At 32.1% G+C, this 27,845-nt stretch overlaps 5 protein-coding genes across 8 annotated transcripts; all 5 read right to left on the bottom strand.

Annotated features, from left to right (window-relative positions):
* Positions 1-263: 263 nt before the first annotated feature.
* Positions 264-4,852, bottom strand: LOC149503493 (uncharacterized). Its single transcript, XM_089736594.1, has 4 exons — positions 4,549-4,852; positions 3,878-3,930; positions 1,182-1,511; positions 264-599 (listed from the first exon to the last, which is right to left on the bottom strand). The coding sequence occupies exons 1-4, from the start codon at positions 4,564-4,566 to the stop codon at positions 578-580; spliced, it is 423 nt and encodes a 140-aa protein (XP_089592720.1). The 5' UTR covers positions 4,567-4,852; the 3' UTR covers positions 264-577.
* Positions 4,853-6,382: 1,530 nt separating this feature from the next.
* On the bottom strand, positions 6,383-8,412 carry LOC149503494 (uncharacterized). Its single transcript, XM_089736663.1, has 3 exons — positions 7,231-8,412; positions 6,629-7,132; positions 6,383-6,533 (listed from the first exon to the last, which is right to left on the bottom strand). Exons 1-3 carry the CDS (start codon positions 8,257-8,259, stop codon positions 6,510-6,512), a joined length of 1,557 nt encoding a protein of 518 aa, XP_089592789.1. The 5' UTR covers positions 8,260-8,412; the 3' UTR covers positions 6,383-6,509.
* Positions 8,413-9,718: 1,306 nt separating this feature from the next.
* On the bottom strand, positions 9,719-14,272 carry LOC149503495 (uncharacterized). Its single transcript, XM_089728757.1, has 3 exons — positions 14,055-14,272; positions 11,637-11,710; positions 9,719-11,522 (listed from the first exon to the last, which is right to left on the bottom strand). Exons 1-3 carry the CDS (start codon positions 14,076-14,078, stop codon positions 11,135-11,137), a joined length of 486 nt encoding a protein of 161 aa, XP_089584883.1. The 5' UTR covers positions 14,079-14,272; the 3' UTR covers positions 9,719-11,134.
* Positions 14,273-16,068: 1,796 nt separating this feature from the next.
* LOC149503496 (uncharacterized) lies at positions 16,069-17,056 on the bottom strand. 3 transcript variants are annotated; one of them, XM_089728778.1, is made up of 2 exons: positions 16,705-17,056; positions 16,069-16,625 (listed from the first exon to the last, which is right to left on the bottom strand). In XM_089728778.1, the coding sequence occupies exon 2, from the start codon at positions 16,623-16,625 to the stop codon at positions 16,314-16,316; it is 312 nt and encodes a 103-aa protein (XP_089584904.1). In that variant the 5' UTR covers positions 16,705-17,056; the 3' UTR covers positions 16,069-16,313. The 3 variants fall into 3 exon arrangements, with proteins under 3 accessions (XP_089584904.1, XP_089584910.1, XP_089584920.1); XM_089728784.1 differs by having other exon boundaries at positions 16,701-16,835; XM_089728794.1 differs by having other exon boundaries at positions 16,173-16,625; positions 16,818-17,056.
* A 3,806-nt stretch (positions 17,057-20,862) lies between these two features.
* On the bottom strand, positions 20,863-27,567 carry LOC149503497 (palmitoyltransferase ZDHHC3). Of its 2 annotated transcripts, XM_089728768.1 has the most exons (6): positions 27,327-27,567; positions 25,808-25,966; positions 25,411-25,602; positions 25,113-25,334; positions 24,826-25,038; positions 20,863-24,223 (listed from the first exon to the last, which is right to left on the bottom strand). In XM_089728768.1, exons 2-6 carry the CDS (start codon positions 25,946-25,948, stop codon positions 24,065-24,067), a joined length of 927 nt encoding a protein of 308 aa, XP_089584894.1. In that variant the 5' UTR covers positions 25,949-25,966; positions 27,327-27,567; the 3' UTR covers positions 20,863-24,064. The 2 variants fall into 2 exon arrangements, with proteins under 2 accessions (XP_089584894.1, XP_089584898.1); XM_089728772.1 differs by lacking the exon at positions 27,327-27,567 and having other exon boundaries at positions 23,018-24,223; positions 25,808-26,072.
* Between the last annotated feature and the right edge of the window lie 278 nt (positions 27,568-27,845).

Below are 27,845 nucleotides of genomic sequence, written 5' to 3' on the forward strand. Positions count from 1 at the left end.
TATTACTTTTACTACTGAGTGGTATTTAGTTAGATATTATTATATATTTATTTAATTATATTAGGATATCAGCAATTTGGCATGCCTTGTGGTGACCGGCAAAATCGAGGGAAAAAGGCCTAGGGGTAGAGGTCCCACACGATGGTAAGACCAAATAGCGGAGGAACTAGAAATAGCTGTCAGCGACGCACTCCACCAATGGGGATCGATGGAGACAGCTGGTTGACAGAATCAAACGGAGTCACGATCCTCAGCATTGAGGGACCGATTGAAGAGAGAGAGAGAGAGAGAGAGAGGTATTTAGTTGTTTTTATTAATTGCTATTTATTAATAAAAAAGTAACATAACATGTAATAACAACTACAAAAACTTTATATTATTACAATTAATTATTTACTGGCAAGTACAAGTCCGCTTTTTTAACTCTATCAAAAACGAATGAAAAGCTACGAATAAATAATAAGTCTATTCGTAGATGAAAAGCGTTTAATAAATAATTTATTTTGATTAGAATTCATAAGTTTAATCAATATATTTAAGTTTTATCTTAGCTTATCTAAAATTACTTGTAGTGCGGTCAGTCGTCTCTTTTAATATTCCTGAAACAAATGCGAAATCAAATTTTGAATTATAAATTAGTATTACAATAATATACGTTACGTACGTATGTTACAAATCAGTATACAGAGGTTTATCGTTATATCGAAGTATTCCGGGAAGACATAGTAAATAACATAAAATAATTGAATAAATTCAAAAATATCATGGGCCTTTTTACAGTGACATTTAAATATTTTGAAATATTTTCGTACTTGAGTTCAGTGTTCAACTGTTAAAAATAATACACAGCTCAAACATTCAATCAACCAATTAAAATGATGACTGGATCAATTTTTAAATTACGCGTTGTAAGCATCCGAAATAAGGTATTAAAAAAAATGGTAGGTATTTCATAAATATCTTAAAAACTACTAACTTTTGGTCAAACATTGAGGGGCCTGAATTTGTAGCGTTTTAGCCTTCTATCTAATCTTGGCTGGAACACATCGAATTACCAATAACTCTGTTTAACTAAATTATGTTGTTTTGCATAAATTAACACAGACGAATCGGAAGTTTTAACTGACAAGGAAATCTTGAATACGTCCTAATCGGACTATTATGACTTTTTTATAACTTACTTTAACTTGTAAAGAGACATGGGAAGTCGCGGTGTCAGCCCTCTGATTTCATTAGGTATATCTGGAATGTCAAGTGGGGAAAGCAAATCATCATCCGGTAAGAACTCTGGAATTTCGACTCCTGGAATAGGCTGGTTGTATTGTCCTGTAGGCGGTTCCTCATGCAGATGCACGTGATGGAAGTGCTCGTGCTCTTCAGAAGGTGATAGGTTATAATCGGAATTCGGATCGTGGTGGGTATGATGGTGATGAATCGTCTTGTACACGGTATGTGTGTGCTTTATTTTCTTCAGTTTATAAGGTACATGTATTATAACCTTTTTAGTGCGCCTGAAAAACGTTTCCCTTTTTAAGTAAATAAAAAGTTATGGTTATCAAAATATGAGGACCAAATCACTTGTACGTTTTAGTCTTATAAGATGTATATGCCGTTAAACTAGGGTCTATTAGCAATGATGTAATTTTTTCAGAAGTAATTGAAATCCCTAATTTCAGATATACTAATAATACAAAATCAGTAAAGTTTATAATTTTTAATAATCTTGCGATGTAACGGAAATTTTAGATTCCATTCAAATGAAAATTCAAAGGAACACCAGCATAAGCTTATTCTGTTTAAAAATTCTAAGCTATATTTAAGGCGAGTTTTAGGAAATAAATTAGTGGTTACTAAAATTTTGATAGCGAATTCAGGTTTTTTTTTACGAAATGGCCAACAAACCATTATTTCTGTACAAACGACTTTGGAAAGCGACTTCATTCTTAGAATTCGAACAATAGTAAAGACACGAGCATGAACATTATTGTAATTTTATTGTGATGATCATTAGAAAATACGTCGGTTTGATACAGATTTTTGACGATTCATAATTCTTTTAAGAAGAACCTAAGCGCTTTTATAATATTTCGAAACTGAAATGGCCAATAATAATTTTTTTACAAGTTGTATTTTGCCGACTTTATAAAAATTCTACGTTGCATATAAGTTTCGTGAACTAACTCTGTGTTTTGTGATTATTCAGAATATCTTTATTATTTTGAAGGCATGTCATATTCTTAACTTTAGCGTATTAACATGCGTGATATATGTATAATATTATTTAGTGAGAAAAATTAGTGACTTTTCCGTAATAGGCATCGTTTGATTTTAGTAAGCCCGTCTGTGTTAGCTCATAGAAATAATAATAATAATAAAATAATTTATTGCCTTTCACATTAAATAAAATAAAATACAAATAAAAGAAAATAAAAAAAGAGAAAAAGGCAAAAGGAGGTGGCTAATGCTGTTCAAAGTGTATAAATCGAACAGCGCTGATTTTTAGTCACCCCCATTTCCCTTTGGTTCTTTGCGGGAATGAAGGCTAGGTACGAGTGTACAGACTTAGAACATGGTATAAACTAGTATAAAAATAACAAAAAAAGAAAACAAAAATCGAATTAAATGGTGAACCCGAATACAAAACATACATAAGCAAATACTATCACTAATAAATTTTTTAACCTAAGATTGGTAAAAAATCATGTTTTCATTTCAAAAAATTATAATATATAAGTTAAAAATAACTGTAGGCAGCTAGCTGGTTGTGCCCCAGGGATTGCTGACTTCCATGAGCCACGATAACGGTTAGAATCCACATTTTCTTTTAATTTCTTTAGTAAGAAATCTTTCCCTTTCACGATAACCACTACTAACCTTCTAATAAAATCCATCGGTCACTACGGTAGTTTTATTCAAAATATAAAAATGGTTTCTGTCTTACTAGAGTAGTTCGTATTTGTTGTTGTGTTTTCATATATTTCTTTTATTTTATTATAACTTTAAATTCTCAGTGGTTCAATTTTCATATCTAATTAGTTGAGAAAAACATTGATTTATTGACGGGACCTGAATTAATTTAGTCCATATGACTTTACTTTAGCTTTATTCAATCCCACATATTTATGTCCTTTTCTACAGTGTAGAAGGCGCACCTGGCCTCGTCCCAAGCTTGTTAAGCCATTTTTTCATTTCGTGCTTCGAATAAAAAAGTCAGACATTATATATATAGCTGCGAAGCAAGTCGATTATCAGAACAATGGGTCGCCTTATATTTACTGTTTTCACCAAAGAAAGTGATTCTTAGTGAAACTAATAATCGAGAAAATTCCAACATTAAGGTGACTGATTGCGTAACAGCCTTATTACGTTACATATTTTTTTTTGTACTACCTGCCCACCTGATGCTGAGTGGTTGCTGTCGCCCATGGATTTCAGCAGTGCCACGGACAGAGCCAAGCCGCTGCCTACCTACCTACGAGGCCTGCCAAAGAAGCTTATGAACTTTTTTTTTTTTTTTTCCTACCTAAGCTGAGAGCCTTGAGAGGCTATATCAGCGTAACCCTAACTTTTTTAGGTGAGCTCACGGGGCTCAAACCTGATGACGTTGCTAACACGAACCCTAGCAAGAGCCGTGCTTCGCAGAATCTACCACCGGATCGGAAACGCGACCCACTGAGAAGATCCGGCGAGAAACTCAGTGGGCTGTGTCTGAGAGTTAATTTACTCGTCGAGCCCTTCGTCGCAAGCGACGGGTTCGACGAGAACGGTGACCATTATGAACTAGATTCTGTAGTTTGAATGTAGACCAAAAAAGGCGCAGTAAAGCTTGATAAAGAAATTATTAACATAATAATTATTATTTTAATTCATAACTCACCCCTCCGTGTATGTTACTAATAGTATTAATGCCAAAAACAGGTAAACAAACACCTGAAACACAGCAGAAGAAATATTGTAAATTTATTTTGTGATATGTCTCATTTACCCTGCGTCATCGGATATATGAAAACAAAACTGTGATTTCGTTGCAAAGAAACATTATTGTCTTAACTAATACCTATAGTTAAGTTCTTTGTTTTTTGTTGTCATTATACATATTATTTCCAAAGTTTCGAATACTTTCAAGTTTTCGCGGCCGCGGACGACATTTCAAGCACTATTCGTCGACATTTCAATATTGTGTACTGTTGTTTTTTTGTGGTAAAAATATTTCTAGACTACGTTTCATTTCACTAAAGATCAAACCGGAAAAGTAGCTTTATTTCTTCTACGACTCCCGACAACCGGTAAAAATACTTAACTACTTTGTTTGGGCCAACGTGTTGACCTAGCGCCTGATGCTATACAGGCAAATTGAATTTTCTAACTTCACTAAAACTTAGCGTGTAATACAATATCATGTTTAATCTGAAATGTGACATTTCTAAACGCGAGATACACTCTATGATTTCGCATGAGCTCACACGAATAGAATTTCAGCACTACGTCAGCATTATTTGAATGCACTATCAGGAATTTAAGCGAAAAATGACCTAATCACTAACTCACCGTAAGTATATGGCCCATTATCAGCGTAATAATGTTATCTCAAAGTTACAGGCGGTGTACCATCAATTTGTTTTTAATGATTTCGTAAAATATAGAAAAATGCACTTTCCCAATGTTAAGCAATGATAATGTATTCGAGCCTAACGATGAACAAACAATGAAAGCTGAACCACATATTATTTCACTTTTATATGTTACGAATGCAACTTGCGAACATCCAGACCTACATGTGGCTATCTTCTGTTCCTCTCTGAGCAACTGTTTCTGTAATAAACCATCCTTTTCTTTTCGATAAGAGTCTAGAAAGATCTCGGTGCTGTTAAAGTAGAAGACTTAAATTATCAATTAAAGAAGTAAAATCGTAGTGACATCAAGCAAACAGTAAACAAATATCACTGGTCAAGATACCGTCATACATTATTAAAGATACTGCAATATATTAAACACTATATTATTATTCATCGGTGCGTATAATAATGTAGTATTATGTAACATACACATACAGCAAAGTAATTATTTAACAAAATAAATTTACAAAGTTTACAGATACTTCTCTCTGCTCCGATAGAAATAGCCAGTTTCAAATTCATTGTGATGAAACCCATGAAATTGATTCAGAATTTACAATTATTCTTGCCTTACATAAGTGTTCCAATTACCTCTTTGAAGTTTGTTCACCTTGATTAAAGTAGGTACCTTTTTTTCTATTATAGCTATTTCAGTTGGGTTGGTCGGTCCATGTTCAAATGTAGGTACAAACTTATTATAATTAAATACTTCAATCCTTAACGTAATAATATATTGTCTAAATCTGAATTTGTAAAATATGATTTGCTAGATGAAAGCAAGAGAATAATATTTTTTTAAAATTTGTGATGATAGGACCTCTTGTGAATCCGCACGGGTAGGCATCACCACCCCGCCTATTTCTGCCGTGAAGCAGTAATGCGTTTCGGTTTGAAGGGTGGGGCAGCCGTTGTAACTATACTGAGAGCTTAGAACTCATATCTCAAGGTGGGTGGCGGCCTATGGGCTCTAGTAATCACTTAACATCAGGTGGGCTGTGAGCTCGTCCAACCATCTAAGCAATAAATAAAAAAGAGAAAATCTCGCCAAACTTCGTTATGTATTGTAAACATGTAAATTCTTACGTGCATCATCTGTGACTGTGTTAACTTATTTCGAAAAAAAAATATGTATCGAGTTTTTTTATAGCAAAAAGTTGTGTTGCGTATTTCTACTAATTGTACTATATTGAGACCTTAGAACTTATTTCTCAACGTGGGTAGCGGCATTTACGTTATTGATATCTGTGGGTTCCGGTAACTACTTAACACCAGGAGGGCTGTGAGTTCGTCCAACCATCTTACTTTTTTACTGGTGATAGGACCTCTTGTGAGTCCGCGCGGGTAGGTACCACCGCCCTGCCCATTTCTGCCGTGAAGCAGTAATGCGTTTCGGTTTGAAGGGTGGGGCAGCCGTTGTAACTATACTGAGATCTTAGAACTTATATCTCAAGGTGGGTGGCGCATTTACGTTGAAGATGTCCATGGGCTCCAGTAAACTTAACACCAGGTGGGCTGTGAGCTCGTCCACCTATCTAAGCCATAAAAAAGAAATCTAAGCAATAAATAAAAAAATTATGAATAAGTTGCCTGTTCGTGAAGCCGTAACAAATAAAACTGCATTCAATACCAATTCCAAGAATTCTATAATATAATTAGAAACGCACATACATATTCTACGCCTATAATATTATTTAACTAGTTGGGGAATAATAAAAAAAAGGATTTATTATCATGTCTCACAGATAATTACTAAAAAAATAGCACGATACATTTTCACTTGTAATTAATTTCGTTGTCAAAATTCGAGACTTTCCTTTCATCTGTAAAGAAGGATGTTCATAATCTCAATTATTACTGTGATAAATCCATTATGGGTGTTTTTCTGCTACATTTTTAAGCTTTATTTCCTGTAATCGGCTGAAAATAAATAATAGATTTAATTAAATATGTTGTATTTTTATGTTTGAGATACAATCATATACAATGAATATAAAAAAAGAAAAAAACGGTACCTGGGCATCTTTAAAGTGCTTCCATAAGCCAAAACGCATTTCCCAATCTTCAAAAAAAAGTGTAGGTTTATTCCAAGTGACATGACCATGGCCAATTTTGTAAGATTGCATTAGAGGCGGATTGAGATGCGGTGCCTCTTTTGCTCTTCTTGAAATAACTTGATTTACGTAACGATAAAGCACCGAAGCTTTATGAACCCAGCAGATAAGCGACATCACTGAAATCACTATTGCGTGCATCCAATAACGGCTTGACGCAACTAAATTTTCTTCGTTGAGGGCATAATCTTGGATTTCCATACATAAACAGGCTGCCATTGCGGCTGTCAATCCACAAGGTACTTCCAATACTATTGAGCAAATTATAGCAAATATGACCTTTAAATTAGATATGTTGTGGCAATGCGTTTTAACGGCCACTAGACAATGTTCGTGAATTTTATCTCTATAATGCCGGAAGAATGTTTTGTCACAGCTTTCATAAGATCCAAGTCTCAACTGGGCCTGTGGGTGTACAAACAAATTTTTATATAGTATTATCAAGGCTGAGGGTACAATTATGTAAAATAACAACATTTATTTTATACCATAAAAAAACTAACTTGCGAAAATTCATAGTAAATAGTGGGCACCATTAGCAACGCTGCGTTACGCTGTCTGTCTAGAAATCTCTGTAAAAGACGGCACCCGATAAAAGAGTGCAACGTATTTCTGGAAGCAACGAAATTAACTAGAACCTGTTCAAAAACACCCTCACCAAAACTCTCTGTGTAACTTTCTACAGTGTAAAGTTCTGCGGCACGATCCAATAGTGACGAAAACTCAAGCACGTGGTCACTGTTTAAATTTACCACCGAAAACCAATTTAGCATTGTAGTTATTATGAATATCCGATAGTGATTCTCGACTCTCTCAAAAATTCTGCGTAAGCAAACTTCGAATCCCTTTCGCAGAAAGCCGTAAGCCGACAATTTTAAGTCGTTCTTTTCGATACTGTAGGAAAAAAGCTCTAAAAGCCGGGATACAAACGGTAGCAGATATTGTTTCTCAATTATCCAATTTTCACTTTTCAGCAGATCATATAAGACCCGTATTCGGTGCCGGGCTGATTTTACATCGGAAAACAAAGTACTTTGAATATCTGATAGCATTAAATTAAAAATTGTTGTTTGTCCGTTGTTGTAGTAAAGAATTACTTCCAAAATTTGTACAACGAAACTTTCAAACTGCCATAAGTCGACGTTACTTAAAAATTTAAAGGTTATTTTGATGGTGATTTCACTTCGTTCTGGGCTTAAATTGTTTATAGTGTCTTGGAAAACTGTTTCAGCCCTAATAAAATTACGCTTAAGGCACCAATTCCAGTTACGTGATTTGAGATTATTAATTTTCAATCTCATGCCAAAGAAATATAAAATAGTCAAAACACAAAGCAGCAGTTCTTCAAAATCAACTTCTTGTAAATTTTTTCTAGTACTTTCATGTAAAATTTGTTCGATTTTATTCATAGCGCTGACTTTAAGTCGTTCATAGGATGGATTTAAGTTCATTGGCAGATAGTAGACATGAAGTTGGTTAATTTTGTCTTGTAAATCCTGGATACTCAAGATCGTTCTTGCTTTAAAAAGCATAGTAATATTATGCAGTATATGTCTCTTAAATTATCATTTCGTTTCCATAGTAGCTGTTAGAAACAATAGCGTTTTTTCTAGTAACTACCTGAATCTATCCACTCAACATCTTTGATTGTTTTTGAAAACATAACGAAAAATCTAAAACTCTTACGGCATTGTGCTTATTGTAATTTAAATTACTTGACACAAAAAGTTTCTATACAATCACACACGATAACATTATTGACGCTAGTTTATAATTACGTAGAACCTCTTATTTTATTTTATTTTTTAACTTATCCACCTGACAACTAAAACAGTAACTTTATATCTTTGGACAGTTTTATTTATTTATTATCTATGATGATATCGTTCTAATGTCAAAATTAGGAAAGTATATTGATTACTTACAAATTCTCCTTGACAATAGTGGTCTGGAAATGTAGGTTTCATTCTCAACACGATTGCCATTTCATATTTGACTATAAAATTAGTTTATTTATTTATAATTTTTAAATTATAAAATTACATACTTAATATTAATACAGTTGATAACTGTAACTCTTGTAAAGGACAATCTCAGCCTGCATTGAATAAAACAAAAAACAAAGATTTAAAAATGAAAGAAAATAATAAACCTACTAAGCAGTAATGAGAGGTTGAGTTTTAATAAACATTTATTAATTAATTTATTTTTATTGCTTAGATGGGTGGACGAGCTCACAGCCCATCTGGTGTTAAGTGGTTACTGGAGCCCATAGACATCCACAACGTAAATGCGCCACCCACCTTGAGATATAAGTTCTAAGGTCTCAAGTATAGTTATAACGGCTGCCCCACCCCTCAAACCGAAACGCATTACTGCTTCACGGCAGAAATAGGCAAATAGGCAAATTATTTCTGGAAATAGGAAGGGAATCGCTAAATATGTAAAAGTTTTCAGCTTAACTAATTGAATTATTATTTAACAAACTTAGAGGTTCCGTTGTAGAAATATAGCGCATCGGTCAATCCGTGTATGCATTTTGCTGGTCGAAAACGATATGATCTTTGTCGTCATCGAAAATTCCATAAAGACGTTTTAGTCATGAAGCCCTCCTGAAATGGGAAGTTACTTGCGATTCCGATCCGGTGGTGGATTCTGCGAAGCACTGCTGTTGCTAGTGCCAATTAGCAAACCCTTCCAGGCTGAGCCGCGTAACCTTACCTACCACCACCCAGAGCGTAGCTACCAGGCAACCAGCGAATAAGTAGGGGAAAAAAGTTACTTAGTTGTAAATATGAGGATAAACTAAAATTTCAGACATTAAAAAGGACAGGAACATGTCGGTAATTCGATATCGTTTTTGCGTTTCTATGAAAGAGAACAATTCTAGCTTTGGTGGGGGTTTCTTTTGCCTTACTGAGTTGAATTAATATTTTATATACTAATAAATATAAAAGAACTCAACCACGGTCGCGAAATTAAAAAAAAAGTTGAAATTGAATTGCTGTTTAATCTGCAATTTAAAGTAGACTGGCCTCTAACCAAATAATTACATTGCCACTTATATCTCATAAAACGAATCAATAGAGCGTGAAAATAGAAGCCTGCTTATTATAATAACCCGATGAATGGTATCTGCTGATTGGTATCGAAAACAGAATGAAAGTGTTTACGTAACTTAACTTCCAATGTTTCCGAGTGCAGACTCGGCACGCACTGCGTTCAAGTGAAGGCGCGTATCAAACAAAACACCCATTTACGAAGCGAACAATTGCTACGAAATATTACGACATATAATGAACGCCTCAATTATGTATATCACTTACGTATTATTACAATTTTCCAATTTTGAAGTTGTACCGAACAAATAATTTAGTTGTTAACTGTGGCGTGTACGGTGCATAGAAAGCAGTTAGTTAATATTCTTGTAAAAAAAAATAGATCCAGCAAGTTATTACGAGTATTGAACTGTAACCGATAAAACTTATAAGCTAACGTTCATTTTTGAGTTGTTGTGATAATAGGGCGGCATATTGGAAAATATGATACCATTATTATAAGAATTAAAAGTGGTCGTTTTGTTGTTGTTGTTGTTCATATTTTACGCAACAATGAAACAGCTGATGCGCATAATTATTTTGAAGGACAGGTTGTGGGCAGGGGAGTGACATAAACAACTAAATGTTCTATAAAAATAATAATTTGGAAGACACCGTAGGTAGCTAGTTATGAAGACGAAAGTAATCGGCCTCTGGATGGGAAATTTGTCATATAAATTAAAAGGTTTGATTAATAATAAAAACATATCTCAATCAATCTTATATTAAATGTATCCAGTCTCATTACAAATCAGTCTTCAAAATTATGTATATATGAGTCGACTATTATCAAAGCCGGCAATGTGACTTTTGGACAATTATTGGTAAATCAGAAAAACGAATTATTGACTTTGTATTCCATTGGCAGTCACAAAACTCTTCTGAACGACACTTAGATAAATAAGAGGTTAAGTATTAACCTTTATTTAATGCAGGTTTTGAACCGTATTCTTTGAAGGAGACGATTATATTCAAATCAATCTGTATTGACATATCAATAATTTTTTTTTGTCCAAATGCAGAGATTGCCACCTTTGATAATAGACGACTCATATATAAATTATGAATGGACTGAAATCTTAAATCTAGTTTTATTATTCCACGACATATCTAACCTACGCCAATTAAACAATTTGTATGACTCTCGCGTAACATAATAGCGACAATGAACTCTTTTTACGAACTAATTCCATGTTTACAAAGAGATGCATTAGCGGTTTTCACTTACATGCTGCTGATGTGAACTATTAGTAATGAAATGAAATAAATTACACATAAAAAGGTAGAACCATTGGTGGGAATTTTGAGGCTATTGTTTGTTCGTTGTCTTCGAGCTATCTTGTGCGACGGGAACTTGCTGTGCCACAGGGTATGACGCGGGCGTGTAGGTTTGTGCTACGTACGGACCGGGGCCGCTTTGTTCTTGCAGCTTCTCCGCCTCTTCAGGAGCTACTGGGCACATGCAGGGCACAAGTTGAACGTGTTGCAAAGAGACAGGCGTCAGGCTTGCACCGGCCGGAATACTAATGGGGATAGGTGCCATGCTCTGCTGCATCTGAAGCTCAGGTTGGTATTGTGGTGCTTGCATCTGATACATCTTGCGCGAGTCATAAGGCGTGTACGTATATTGGTAGCGGATGGCCGGCGAAATATTAGGTGACATCGGTTGCAGCCATGTCTTCTGTTGTGTTGGTTGTCTGTTCGAATAACAAATCATTGAGGTATCTATAATTAAGCATCATTTGAAACTTTTGTTTTTTATGTTTGATATGAATAGGAACAGTCTAGAATTTGCGACAACAAGTACTTACGAAGGTTCCGAGCCCCACTTCAGGAAGAAAGCCTCGGATGATGCAACAAGGCCGACGCTCACGAGGAAGAACATCTGCAAATATACTCCACTTACATTTCCAGATCTGAACATAGCGCGCGAACGGAGGCAAAATAAAACAATAGCAATGGAGAACGGCGACAATAGACTTGGAAAAAAAAAACTACAGCACAGCAAAGCATTCTGCATACAACAATTTTAACATTAACGTTTCTAATGCATTGCATTATACATACAATGTTATTGGATTAACAGAAAAATACTTCCGTACAAAATCAGTGAATTCGTCGTGCCTGAACTTTTGATATTAGAATATTATTTATTTAACCATTACATAAAACAGAAGGATTTATAGTAAACAAATAATTCGCACAGAAGCTTCTGTGTGTTTTATTGAAATCGGGTAAGTTAAAATGACATGTGATTGATATACAAGTTAAAAAGTTCAAATTATTAAGATACAGTTTCATGACACTATTCTTTTTTTAAATTTTATATTCCAAAAAGCCTGAGAAACATAGTTTAGAGGCGAGCTATGTCTAGACCTATACAATAAACAGACCCATTAAAAGGATATCCATAACTAGCCTACTTATATTTTTCAAGACAATTCTATCTAATAATTATCTTTTTAAGAGGTTGGTCAAGTCTTGTCAATCACAACCCGCTTTCGAGACTGTAATTAGATACGTATGTATGTCGTTAACATAAAACATCTTCATCACGATTGGACCATGTTGAAGATTTAATTATACGTTTTTTAACTTTTTATAAACATCAAAGACTTTTTGAACAAAGCGATTTCAAAAAATCTGGCTTTGCTATGATTGTTTTCATAGCTTTTTTGATACTGTTAATTGTGGTCAGGAATAGATCGCTTTTAGAAATAAGTTTGCCTATGTTGGCCTCTTGTTTTCTGATTGATTTGTAATTCATATTTATGTTTTGTTGTGCAATAAAGAATAATCTACTCTAATCATTCGTATATCACTTTAATCTTATCCATTCACACGCTACATGAATCAGATTACATCAGAGCTTAAGTTAGCTTTTTTTTCAATAACATAAAAAATCCAATAATTTGCTAGACGGAAACATTACAAAGTAATTTGGAGCGACCCGTGGATAATCGTTAAATGCTACGCTAGTCCCGGCCCATAAATGTTTTCTTTCATGGGTCTTCAATTCGGTCAATGACATTCAAAATACTAGACGAGACAACACATTCTCAATTACCAGAATAGTACTGTAGTAATAATAAGAAGTACGAATGCTTTAAAAATATAAAAAACGGCTTGTCATTGCATCTGAAATAACACTATGAATGAGATAACACTCAAAACACTTTCAATTTGTGTTGATATGTCCATTAAACTCAATGCATAGCTGGGCGTTAGATCTCGGCGGTTAACAAAAAACTGACAACGAGCAACAAAGGGATGACTTGCACTGCATCTGTTCTCATCAGGTAACCATTGAACCTTGTTATTGACTATTAAATTGAAAGTTTGTCCAACAATAGACAAATCGCTGAGCACGATCAATGTAAACATGTTAAGTGATAAACGCATTATCTATTCGGCTTTTATACAGACCGGTATTGATTCAATGACAATTTCACGAGATTTAACTTAAACGATTGATTTTTATGTATCATTAGGGAATTTTTATGTACCATTTGAATTTAACAACAAACTATTTTATATTGTTAAACATACTCAATAACATGAATGGAATGTTTGTCAAAATTAATAATGGTTTCTAAGACTTGCCTTAACCTGGAAAACAACACGCAAAAAGACAGAAAATATAGGAACATGTTGGACCGCATTGGTAATTAATTAACTAATATTTTGTTCGTTCATTTATTTTGACGCTAACTTGAACTAGTATGCACTATGATACACGATGTGTTTAAGAGTCAGTTCGAAGTTTTTTTTTAAATTTCGAAATTAAAATATAAAACTAAAGAATATTAAATTTTATTAAAATTATATATGAGTGATTCTTGATTGATTTTGAATATGGATCTCAACTGAAAAACTACTTAATGAAATAATATTAAAATTAAATAAATATCTGTATGAGCTTGAATCTAAAATAAGTATACGTCTAATATCAAGTAAGTTTATATGTTATATATTAATATTAATATTTAGTTATTCAATTCATTAAGTTCTTAATTTCATGGAGCGAAATTAAGTTTGAGACAAAATGTTTACAGTATTGAGTCAGCCTATGTAAACTCGTTTTCTGAACTATATAAAATTAAATTTTTATTATTATTTTTATTATTAAAAATACAGTATATAATTTTAAAATGCAATCCGAGAAACAATGCTTATTTAAGGATATAAATTCGCATTAAGTAAAACGCAAAGCTCATAATTCAACTCACCATTCTGTTAATATCCGGATGCATTTCACTGGTCAAGTTGCAGTAATGAGAAGAACTAAACAAAACAACGGCTTCCACGTTCGGCACCTGCGGGCCTTATCCCAATACTGGTGCTCGAAGCCGACTTAAGGATTAAGAAGCCTTAACACAAAAAAAGCCTCAGTTATTTTGGGAACGAAGATGCGTGCACCTACTTCGGGCGCGGAATGACCGATCCCTGGAGACCAGTCGTTTTTTATACACCGTTTCAGAAACATTCCGCCTTTAAAAGCCGGTCTCCGACCTCAACATGATGTATAATAATAATCTTATTAACTTATCTACACTCCTATCTTTACTAAGAGGTACCGTTACATTAGCCCGATTTTAAATAGGAGTTTCGTAGACACTGTCCACTTAAGATAATTTCACACTTTTTTCCCGAAGCGGCTTAAGTGTTTTGACATGAATTTTTTGAGAGGATGTTCGGGTGAGTAGCCCGCGCTCGCGCTCCGGTGCACCCTAATAGTAGGGAAGGATGCGGCTGACACTCGTGTCGAATTGCACCGACGAGTCCATTACTGGTTGCACTTGCATCAGTACGCTTCAGCGCGATGACTTTTTCTGATTCTCCATGCATGAAATCATAAATCGGTCGGACTCTACGTAATGAACACACAAGATAATGTAAAATTGTTTAGATTGAAATCATTATTAGTACATTTTTTATAACTACATATTACTCAAGCTAACGAAGCTTAAGGAAGTAATGATTTTGCTACTAATTGTGTTATGTTAACCAAATGGTTATGCTTAATGTAATTTTTTTTTTTTTCACTCATGTAAAATTTTCATTAGTATGATATATATATTGCTTTATTTAAAAAAAATTGTTATACAGCCTCGAAAGCTGGGACTTTTATAGAATAACTAGCTTTACCCATCCGCTACGCTGGGCATTTAAAATTAACATTATTATTCCTCACTCCCGCAAAGATTCTCATCATTAACGCCCCCGCAACTGGTGTAGGGAGTCCAACACTCATATAAATATTAGCCTATCCATTAAGTACACATATTTTCTACATGGATACCAAGTTACAAGTCAATCGGATGCATGGTTCAGTAGTTAAAACGGAACATCCGTAAAAACCACTGTAGATTTATATATTAGTATAGATATAGATAGATTACAATCGTCATTAACGGCAAACCATACTTTTTGTTAACTTATGGTAATTAATTATTAAAGGTTTTAGCTCATTACATTTCGTGAAAGTGCCATGTATTTACTAGATAACTTTTTTTTATTATATTCTCAATATTAATTAAATTCCGTTCCATTTTACCATTCTATCTACGCTTTTTTGTAAAATTCTAATTAGATCCTGCATTATTCACGGTTTATGTCTTGAGATCAATAAAATTAAACTCGTAGCTTGCATTTAAAACAAAAAAAAGAAGGTCCGAATTGAGAAGGTCATCATGAAAATAAGTAGGGGTATGTATATTAATAATACGCTTTTATTAGTTTCTGACGTATGTATGTTAGTAAGTAACGGAATCTTTGAACATGATCTTGACCCCTTTCAAATCGTCGGATTAACTCGAAATTTAGCATACTTACTTATTAAGGACCGATTACAATTCAATATTTAAAAAAAAAAATTGCAAAAATTTAAATTTAACTAAAAAATTAAAAATAAATAATAGTTTAAAACGCTTTTATAGAAGATCCAACTAAAAAATAGAAAATAAATCTTAATAAATTTGAATTAAAAATAGTGTAAAAAAAATGATTTTATTGTAAAAAAAGCGTGGGGTGCATGGTATCAGTAGTATTCAGTAGTTATAAGTACTTTATGAACAGATATGAGTCGAAGGGTTATTTTGATAATAGCCTATACATATCAATATAAATACAATCCTATTTGATAATAAAAGCGTTTTTTTTTTAGTTTTTTTAAACTATTATTTCTTTGATTATTTTTTGCAACTTAAACACTCTTTTGTGAAATCATTAAAAAAACGCAGCATGGTTTAAGATCTTTAATATCTTTTTCATAAATAATTCGGTAGTTTAATACATATCATTATTATTAAGTTTGGTACAAACAATCTATACTTGAGTAAAGACTGACACTACGAATCAATTTTTTTTTTGAAAGGCCTAATTTAGATTGATAGTGCAAAAATATTTACTGCTGTATTGGGGATATTACATAACAGGAAAAGCAAAATATTATGAAACCATTATTATTACATTTACAGATTCTACTTTTACTCTTCCTGATCATCATTCTCTTCGTCAAAGTTAAATCTTCGCATTCCATCGAAACGAAAACCGTAGGCGGGCGCGTTCTTCACATCCACCAGCGCCGGGTTGCGGTAGTTGTAGAAACTACCATGTCCATGAGCAGGTCTCGACGACCCGTTTGGTATGCCGTGTGTTTCTCGTGGATAAAACGCTTCGAACTGTCCGCTAGATGGCAGGACATCTTTTAAGCTTTTGTCTTCGGGATCGTAGGGACGACACATAGATGGCACCACTATTAATAAGGCACCGCAAAATATGAGCAGCATTATACGCATCTGGAAATACAATTTTTAAGCAACTAAAACTCTAATAATGTGCTAATATGTGAATATACCAAACAATGAACATACATACGGCGATTGTATAGGACGTTGCAGTTGAAAAACACGATTTAATCAGAAACAGAGGACGATTGCGCAAGGAATTCGTGTAGAAAACTAAATAGGCAATAGGTAGCAGTTGATCACCTTGAAACAACAAAAAAATATGCTAAAACAAAACGGGGGACAGTGACGCGCGCGGTTCCGTAACACAACACTTTCCCTTTGAACGTTACTGAGGCACTGACGTTGTTTGTTGCCACAATTCAACTTGATCATACATGAAATATTTCGCGTTAAATGTTATTAAGCTATTAGACCATAGGTGGTTCTGCTACGTAGAGTTTATTGACGTTACACTTCATAGATTCCAATGCGCACTGACCAGTAATTATTTGAGAGGACCAAAAATAATAAACGCCAATGCCGTATGTTGTATTTATTTAAAAATATCTTCACAACTTACGTTTACCTACTAGTTAAAAACGCTAAATGGCAAAAAGTAGGTACATTTTTACACAGAAAACTCACTTAGTCCTGGGAAAACACCAGGTCTCACAATTTGTGATTTTGTCTTTTAATAAATAACAAAAATAATTAAATAAGATTTGTAAAAAAGAAAAAAACTATTTATTACAAAGTTACAAACTAATATAATATCAAAAGCAATAGACACTGGGACGTGTTAGTTTACTTGAAACGTTTCATTATTCGAGTGAGTTAACACGGAAGAATAGGTATACATATTTGTAAGTTATAATAACGGTAGTTGCCGTTTCGTTAAGAAATACAATGTATGCTAAACTATATTCGGGCAATTTTGGGCGAAAACTATTATAAATCGAGTATGCTCTACCTGTTCAACTGAAGCTACACAAACAACTAATTGAAAATATAATTACTACCTAATTAAATTATTAGACGTACCCTTCACATGTAAACTCTATGATCAATCCCTACAATTGCATTCGGACGTTGTTCTAGTGACATTTAAAAAAGAAATACTGGTAAATACAGCATCTATTAATCGAACCTAAACAATCTTCCCATTTTACTCTCATACTCATACATGTAAAAAATTTTTAATATAAATTTACCAACGGTATTTTTATTCCAAATTCAATAATACTTTGTTTTTAAATTACCTTATGATTACATTCCTTACTTTTATACAAACATACATAAGAAGTTTGTTTAGTTCCAATTTCAGTGGTTTAATTTTTCATTGTATTAAATTTTTTTTAAATTAAACATTAGCTATGTCTATGGTTATGTACAAAACAATAAAATAGTGATATTCAACGTATTTTCTAAAGTAGCCACAAATAGAGAATCGAAGATAATTAATAGAACATTGTTATGTGAAACGTACATATACCCATAAATGTTTTTTTATTATATAAATACATCATGATAAAGATGCATAAGTTAATTGTAAATTATTCAATGCCGTTATTTTGCTTTATTTGGTATAACAATATCAATCGGAGCGCCATAGCTTTGTTCCTACATCCAAAGGAAGTATCTAATTTTAATTAAAAATAAACTATTTATTTTAAATTCGACTATTATATATATTTTAGCTACACATTTTTCCTAATTAGTTTGTTTTTAGGTCCTTTTTAATTATTGTATGCACCCGACAACGAGATCCTAAAACAATTTGAACTCGAGTAGTTTATCTGTGGTGAACCTCATCCCCATGATGACAATAACTTCTATTTGTTGTACAGACAATAACAGAAAGTCGCGAAGTCTTGTAACTTGTCAAGTTTTATATAAATTCAACGATTCAGTATGACACTTGAATAAATCGAACCTTAACGATGCCTCTAATCTAATCATTACCGTATAAATATCAGAGGGATTTTTATTTCCCAAAAATAAATACAAACGATAAATAAAATAATATTTATCAGGAATCGAGTAAAAAAATTATTACAAAAACAATTTGAAAATAAATGAACCCGTGTACAAGAATATGAACTGGCAACACGATAGCAACGGGACTTTTTTTTATGAATGGTAACATCTAAAACATAAACACTTCATTCATTGTGTTGTTTACACATATTATTATGATTCCGACATTTCCATGTGACGTTCTGGGCGGGTAGGCCGATCTCGATAGGGCGATGTTCAAAGTCCATACTCATATTTTTTTGGATTACTTCAATCTCAGTAATAAAATTTTATGCGTGTTCCCCAATTAGTGTTGGAATTGTGTAGGAATATGAACTACTGATGGCTATATTTATTTATATAAAAACCATCAGCGTGGTCGGGTGCACGTTGTTAATTACAATCTTATAATATTAACATTATTTTATGCCAGCAATAGGGAATGTGAAATCCTAAGAGAACATATCATGTTCTTAATAGTTTAATATTATGTTGGTAACTGGCCTAATACTTAAAGTTTATTTATTAAAAACGTAAACCATTACTGATAAACGAGTAACATCTTTAACATTTTTCTTTATTTCCTATTAACCGTCACATCGCATTCGTTGTAATTCGTGAATTCTACGCATAATATATAATATATTTTTTTATTTAATAAATTTTCATCAACTTCTAATACACTTTCAACATGTTTTGAACTAATGTCAGGCAATACGTAATACAGTACATCAGTTTAACCGCATATCAAAATTTTTAACAATTCGCGCATACACCGGCTTCAGAAAAAATATATATTTATATATTTTAATTTAATTTGTAATATTTTAATACTTTTGTAGAATATAAACGGCTAGTAAACGATTTACGTTAACAGCTCGAGGCTTTAAACATTATTATTTAAGACTAAATTGCACTTTAATGTTACACTCAAAAAACCAACAATCTAATTGTATAGATAAATTTTCTCTTATAACTTATATAGCATGTTGTTGTTCTCGTAGAGGCACATTGTGAAGCGAAATACTAAAATAGTTGTCAGAATACAGACATCTTCATCTTTCAACACAATTGGTGTTATCCTTATTTGTACATTAAACAGTTAATAATCTTGCAACATTACATATCGACGCTTGAAAGGCAAACGTGACTAAGCGACAATGCGTGAACTTCAATAGACTAATTTAAAGTTGAAAATGAAAAAAAAAATATTTTAACGAATCTGGCTGTAGGATTAAAATGATTTTAATAGACCTAAAAATATATTTTTTTTGCGAATCGAATATGGTTATTGCCTATCATTTATGTATAAAGCAGTTATTGTCACTTAATCACGTTTGCCTTTCAAGAGTCGATATGTATATGACCGTGTATATTAAAAAGTAATTTCTACGAACAAAATTTAGTGGGTATTTCAAATCTCATATTAAAGAATGACCCAAAATTACGAAGTTAAATATATTGTGACATTTACATAAATGTACTTGTGACATCGTTTGCATGTTATATTGTACTGTGTATTCATTTCAATATATTTTTTTATTAAATTTTGTCGCCGGCATATTGTTTGTTCGAATAATAAACATTTTTAGATTATTCCGTCGAAACTCCAGTTAATCTATTTTTTTTTTTATAAATTCGCTACAAAATTAAATAACTACCACAAATCGTTCCACATATTAGAGTTTTCGTTTTAAAATTGCCCTTATGAATCTTTTCACAAATCGATTTATTAAACACTTAATATTTGCATAAAAACGATTTTTTTTTCATAGCCAAGTAATCGAGCAATCGTTTATGAGTGTATTTTAAGTTAACCCTACTCCCATTACATTTATTTAATTAGTGGAATATAATTAACAATAAATAATATTAATTATTTGTATGATATGCGAGTGCTCAGTATAGTTTTAATACTAAAAAATTAATAAAACATCTAGAGCATCTTACAGTAGCTAGTGAAGATAGAAAAATTTAAAATATCGATTCCGGTCAATTGCTATTCGACTGAACTACTGAGACTAATCGTGACTACAACAAACAAATTTTAATTATGACAGCGAAAACATTAATTAGAGTCAAAAAACTTAATAATTTATTGGTGATAATGATACCTTAATAATATTGTACACATATTTTAGAAATCGATTATGATGTCTATGCAAAAAAAAACGAAGGAAATAGAATCTTACCCAAAACCGTTTTTTACCTTATATTCAATGCTATTTTCTACTCTAGCAATATTTTTTTTATCAAACAAAACTATTCACGCCAACAAATAAATACTGCATTAAAAATAATAACAGCTATAATTTCCATAAATATACATAAACTATATACCTAAATGTATTTCGTTGATTTATTGTGTACTTTCATGTTAATTTAATCACAACGATTTCTTTCAAATTCCTTAGTTGCACTCTTCTGATGATAATATAATTAGTCCCTTTGACTTAGACAGCATTATCTATTTTATATGTAGACATTTAAATGTCCATTCAAGTTATAATATTCAAATATATGCATATAAAATAATTATTTATTGATCCCAAGACTCTTTCTTTGTCCAAAGCTATTTTCATTAATATACACAAAACGTACAACAAAAAGTCAAAAGCGTTCAAATAACATAATATAGTGTGCATTACGAAAGATATTAACTTAACTCATGATCAATATATACATATAGAATGAAATTAAATTATCTGAATACAGTTGAAAATTAAATAAATACATATACGAAATATGCAAGAACTAAAGAATCAAATATTATTTATATTCTTCAATGACCGATCTTCTTTGACATCATTATATATTTAAAAATAAATAATATGTTTCAAGGTGAACTCTATAAAAATAGAAACGATCGATCGAGGCCATTACGTTGAAATTTTGTAGAAATACATAACCAAAATAATTACGTTTAACACTTATCTCATAACAAAACGCTTATACAATATGTGTAAAACATACAGGGCGTTTGTGAAATACTTCAATGAAGTAAGCTGAAAAATCGCTCCAATAATTCCGGTATAATCATGAACATATTATTATGTTCGAAATAAAAAATATTTCGAATTGAGAACAGTCCTCCTGCCTTGAAGTCAGTAAATTGAATGAAACCGAAAAATCCACGCCAAAGTCGAACAAAAGTCAAAGTCACGTTGACTATTTTCTTTGACTATTGCGGTGTTGGGCTCTGTAAATTCTTGCCGGAAGGTCGAAAATTATCGAATATTATTTGTGCGTTATGCGGAGATTAAGAGAACAAACTCTACGCAAAAAAGCTAAATTTGTGAAAAAGAAAATTCTTGGATTTTTCACGACGATCATGGATGGCCCTTCGCACAAAACCATAATGTGGACGGTTTTTTTTAACCAAAAACTCAACAAATACCATCGAGCAACCGCCTTATTCACCACATATGGCTCCAGCCGACTTCTTTCTCTTTCCTAAACTTAAATTACCACTGCGGCATCGTTTTCAATTGGTAGAAGACATAAAGGACAAATCGATGCAAAAACTGCACTCAATTCCAAAAAAATTGATTTGATTTTGATTTCATTGATGTGATTATTCATTGGCTTAAGCATATTGATTCTGAAGGAGCCACACTTTGATCAAATAAATTTTTGCATGAATAACTGACATTTTATGTATTATTGAACGTTTCCCGGTACTTTCTTGACATCATGGTAGTACATCACGAAAATCAACATTATTATGATTCAATGGCGTCGACGGTCTCGTAATTTTTAACTTAACATGAAAAAAAATACACAAACTAAATATATTTTTAACACCCATTTGAAAGCAAAGTTTTCATTTTTGTTAAGTATTAAACATTACCTTTAAGCACTACTAACTAATTAAATATATCCTTATATTAAATATATTTTGTGATTTCAATTCTTATTATAGATTTTATAATGTCAAATCCGGAATAGCGACGCTATTAGAGATCTATTCAATCATTATTTCAATGTAGTTTAACATCAAAGATTCATAGTTTCACCCAAACTACATCTAAAAAGTAAATACATCAAACATTAAATTAAGGCAAAATGATTTGTGCCAATCAATTAATATCATCAAATGTTAAGCTAATATTGTCATTTTCTATTAATTATATTTACGTATTTAGCCCGAGCCCGATGTACGTGATCTTTTGTTGTTATTAATAATAAGCTTGACCTTCGAATTTGGTTGACTTTTTTAACTGCTCTAGTAAATTTGGCTACACGGAAACACACAGTTTATGGAGCACGTATCTATATCTAAGAAATTTGGGTGGGGTGGCAGCATTGAAAACGTTCTAAATTAAAAGAGGAAAATGGATTTGAAAACTGGAAAAGGGGAAAGAGGATAGGGGGGAAAAGGAGAAAGGAAAACGGTTAGAAAAGGACGAAAGTAAAGCTTCAGCTTGATTGTGAAGGTACCTTGCTTACAAGCTTATCTGGTACCTTAACTACTCTCGATGATAAGGGTTGAAGTAACTCAGAACTGATTTCCGCAGAGAATCAAAACAAAAAGCCTATAAAAGTTTCCGATTAATAATAATTTGATCACACAAACTCTGACGAGAAATTTATGTGATTTTCAAAATTCAAGACACCATTCAACTTGGGAGTCTTGATGAAAAACACATTATATCGCGCATAGCCAAAATACAAGAACAATAAACGAACGAAACATGGTTGATGTTTAAATGGTAAATTTGTTTGTAGTAGGTAGTTAAAAAAGATCGTGGAAATTGCAAACGACTAAACAGGTAAATATGACTAAAATACTACGCAAATCTTTCGCTAGTAACTAAGATATCAATTAATTTTTTTGTGAACGATATAAAAATAAAGTAATAAATGCGAATATAAGCTTCCCTAAATCTATGCACTACACCATATACACATTATCAGTCACGAACATTTAAAATTATATTTATAGCAGTGAACTCTTACAAAGCAACAACACGTCATACTTATTTGTAATCAAATATAGAAATAAAAATATTGCTTCATGATATATTCTGTTGCGATTTTGCACAGATAGTTTTTTTGTACCTAAGTGTATTTTTTTATCAAAGCTTTTCCCAAAAAAATATCTGGACCGAAAAAAACCGCCGCTTTCTGAATATGTGTTTGATTTGTGTACGCAGGGTACACGTGTAACAACAATGCTATATTTAGTTCAGTAAAAGAAATAACCAAAACCACTACATTTCCAAAGAGAATTGATTGTAATCAGAACCATTGATTGATTCATTACAATTTAATAAGTATGTAAATCAGTTTTCGCGACCCAATATCATTTTCATTTTGTAAATAAATAATCAAACTTATATTACTGATTTTTAATTAGAATAGGCGCGAAACTTACTATATGGTTGAGCCGAACGAACATAGATATATTGAAATTTCGCAAATTTGCCAACAACGAAATATAGTTGCGAAACAAATTGTTATCGGTCCACTCAAACGCCCAGCACACTGTTTTACACGCTGTAAAGGTAACTTTCTAATTTCGTTTTCGGCGAAGGCTGAGTGAAAGGTGAAAACCATAGTAAGGAAAATCGGCCGAATACGGATTGAATGCTCTTCCAACGAGATTTTCGGACCCATCGAGCCTGTTCCTTTTTCAATTGTTCAATGCCCTGCAAATCAACATTTGATTATATAATTATTTGTTTTTTTTTTTTATGATTGAAAGATTACTGGTGGCCTGGAGGCCTTTCCAGTTCTAATCTGTAAATACATATGAGGCGTCTTGTCGACCAGCAAAGCGGTCGGAGTTTAGTCTACTTAATTAGAATAATGCGTATAAAAGATAATAGAAACATTGACCAGTTTGTAGAAATTGAAATACTTCAAGTTTTTATTATAAGTTCATTAAAGATAAAGACATTTTACGGTTAAAATAATGGACACCTGCAAATTCTTGATATTGAATTTTTTAACTCATTTTACTAATGTGTAAATTTTTTAGAGGGTATTTAAATTCTTGCATAATTTTATTTTGATTTGGTTATGATTTTGTTTTTTAAATATTTTCATTCCTGATTTACATAATGGTTTTATCATTTTGTATAAGTATATATTGTCTGAATTTTCCTGTAATTTAAAGGATACATAATATGCTAAGAATGATTACTCACTTAATAACAATTTGTAATGTGTAAATTCTTGTTCAAAAACCAAAATAAATAATGCATTTTCAATAATAACAACGAATGAGATATTTAAAACCTTAACTCACTGTTTCATCATTCCATATAGCATGTAACTGTGTTCCGAGCATAACGGCAGTGAATATTGCGAACAGCAAAGCTTCAGCAATTAAGAACAAAAGTAAGACAACAGTGGCCGGAGGCGAGTATGTGCTACATTCACGCCATTCGTGTCTTATGCACGTTATAAACTGGTAAACAGACAAGCACACGGCGTGAATTGATATTGCTGCTATGTAGAACTGAAAAAAATTAAATTTATTTTCTATTAATATTTACTAAATTTATAATCTGTAATTTATGCAAAAATACATACCGTGAACAAAACAAAATATTTCTGATTATTTTCTCCTACACAATTATTAACCCACGGACAATGATGATCCATTTTTCTTATACAACGCTGACACACTGAGCAGTGATGAGCACGTTCAGGCTTAATACTGCAACACTTCGTGCACTTAAATATTACTTGCCCTTCTCGAAAACTCATTTGTTTAATCATTTCCTTAGTTGCATTACCTTTGGGTACAGCACCCTTTAAGAAAAATTATTAATTTACCATAAAATCATGTGAATACATTTTCAGACAAAACGATTGGGTCGGATCTTACCGGATCTGTAAACATAGTCCTAAGATGTGAGGCAAATGCGAGGAATGCTAGACTTTGAAATATAAATATGTTAACGTAACTGTATATTGGATATGTAGATATGCTCGGCAGTAACATTACCATCATAACAACAAATTCTGCATATAAAATTAAGAGCCATGTCAAGACAGCACATATTATACCACAAATATCCTGAAACAAAGTAACAATGGTAAACATATATGTATCACACAATAATTTCAAACTGATGTATTTCTTTCATTCAACATGTATGCATGAATATAGGTGTTACAAATGTGATAGCATGTGGAAAATCAATATGCATTTGCACCCGAATGCAAAAAAAAATGCTAAAAACTTTTAAAAGAAATTATTCTTTTTATAGAAATGAAATTACCTTGATGCACCAAGCTTTACCACCACAACAACGATTATGCATATCCTTGTCAGGTCTTGTTAAAACCTGACATTCGGAATCTATCTGATACTTGCTTTCCATTTCATCATCCTCAGAACTGTCGTAAAATTCTCGTATCATTTATTCTTTTTTTTTTATCTAAAATTCGATTTACATCCACTTTAAACAACCATATTGGTACAGCAAATCTTTAAATTAACATTTACAAAAGTACAATATTTGTCTACATTTCATACATATCGTGCCTTTTACAACAATGAAAATGAAAATACAATACAGGAGGCAAGAAAAAGTGAAACTGATAAACATACAATATGTGAACTGAAAAAGAACTCAACTACACAGCGCTGTTGCAAACATTCGCAAATATCAGCATAAATCAAAACAGTATAATTTCAACTACAAATAAATATTTTCAGCATACTTTCTAACATGAATTTACTAAATGTATTTTAAAAAAATAATTAAATAAGTTTTTTTTTATAACATATGTTAAGAAACTTGCAAAACAAACCCTACATTTCATAGTCAATCATAATTACAGGTAACATCGTTTCAGGCTTCCGAAAGATGCTGCAATGGATCTTGAATAGAGTACAAATACTTATGGAATCCTGGTTTAATCTTACGATAAGATAGCTTACAAATTATTGATTAAATATTGACTTATTCTTCTTTGATAAGGCATCCCTAAATTTGTACCTTAATTTCCTGTAAGTTAAAAGTTTAGTACAGAATTACAGGACTACTTTTCTATAAAAGTATGATATCCTTAATTGATATTTTAAAAATATATTTTTGTGTAACTTTCTTTGGAGGGTTGATATAAGCTTTTGGTGTAATTAAGTTCATTCTCTTATTTGCTTTCTATTGCTTTTCTAAAATAATATTCTTTCTCATTGATAAATTTATATTTTAGTGATAATTTTAATTCTTGTTATCTACTGTCATCATTTTAATTGAGATGTATGTATATATGAATGTTCTTAATTAAATATACTTTGCAAATTTGAAACTAGCTCTAATACATGTTACTAACAATGATATCATTTATAGAATAGCAGATGATAAAATCCTATCTGTTTTTGGTTCAGGATACTAATGTGCACTAACAATTAAAAAACAACAAATATCAAATAAGTACTGAAAAAAATAAGTAGAAAAATATCACTTTCATCACTTAAATGTTCCTGCAGGTTTTAAACGGATTGCCCAGTGTTAAATAAAAGGTTGTTCCATGAGAATTATCTGGTGTTGATGCAAGAAGATGAATAAATTGTTGCATGTTACCTTTTTTCTCTGAACGAATTAATCTAATTACTATTTACGTAGTTAGAAAATATTTTTAAGCAAACTTTGAATTTCAATGAAAGATATTCAACAGATAAACTAGATCTTCCGTACAAATACCGTTGTTACTTACTAATTACTATACAATTATTTCTACAGAATAATTCCCACGATGTACCTAGAATGTCATAAAGGACAAAAAACTCACCTTTCTACATACACAAGGCAGTTTCTTTTTTGGAAAATAGTAGCCGGATAATTTTCAAAAATTATACAAAATGTGGATTTTAAATCATTTAAAAGTACATTGTAGATTATTTCTTAATTATTAAAGTTTTTTGAAATTAAAGCAAATCCAATTTTTTTTTTCTTTTGCGACAGTTATGCTAAAATAACCATGAAATTTTGTGGGATTGAGGATTTGTCATTAAATTTGATTTGATTGATTGAACTAGCTTTAGAACGCAAGAAAATCGATTTTAGTTTTGACGTTTGACACTTATTTGACAAAGGACAGTGTGTAGGTACATACCTACCTAACTATTTTTCTTAGACTAAAATTTTTTACATAGAGTGTAACACCGGTCACTCACATGCGCACGAATACGCAAACCCGCAAGTGTAGGACGACATTTGCGACTGATTAAGCAAAGTTTTCGCTGCATTCGTGGTTTTCCAAGCTGTGTCGGTTTTTTAACAAACATCAAAGCGCGCGAACCTCGAACCT

The sequence above is a fragment of the Bombyx mandarina genome, chromosome 01 (genome assembly GCF_030267445.1).
Source record: "Bombyx mandarina strain Sakado chromosome 01, ASM3026744v2".
Taxonomy (NCBI): Eukaryota; Metazoa; Arthropoda; class Insecta; order Lepidoptera; family Bombycidae; genus Bombyx; species Bombyx mandarina.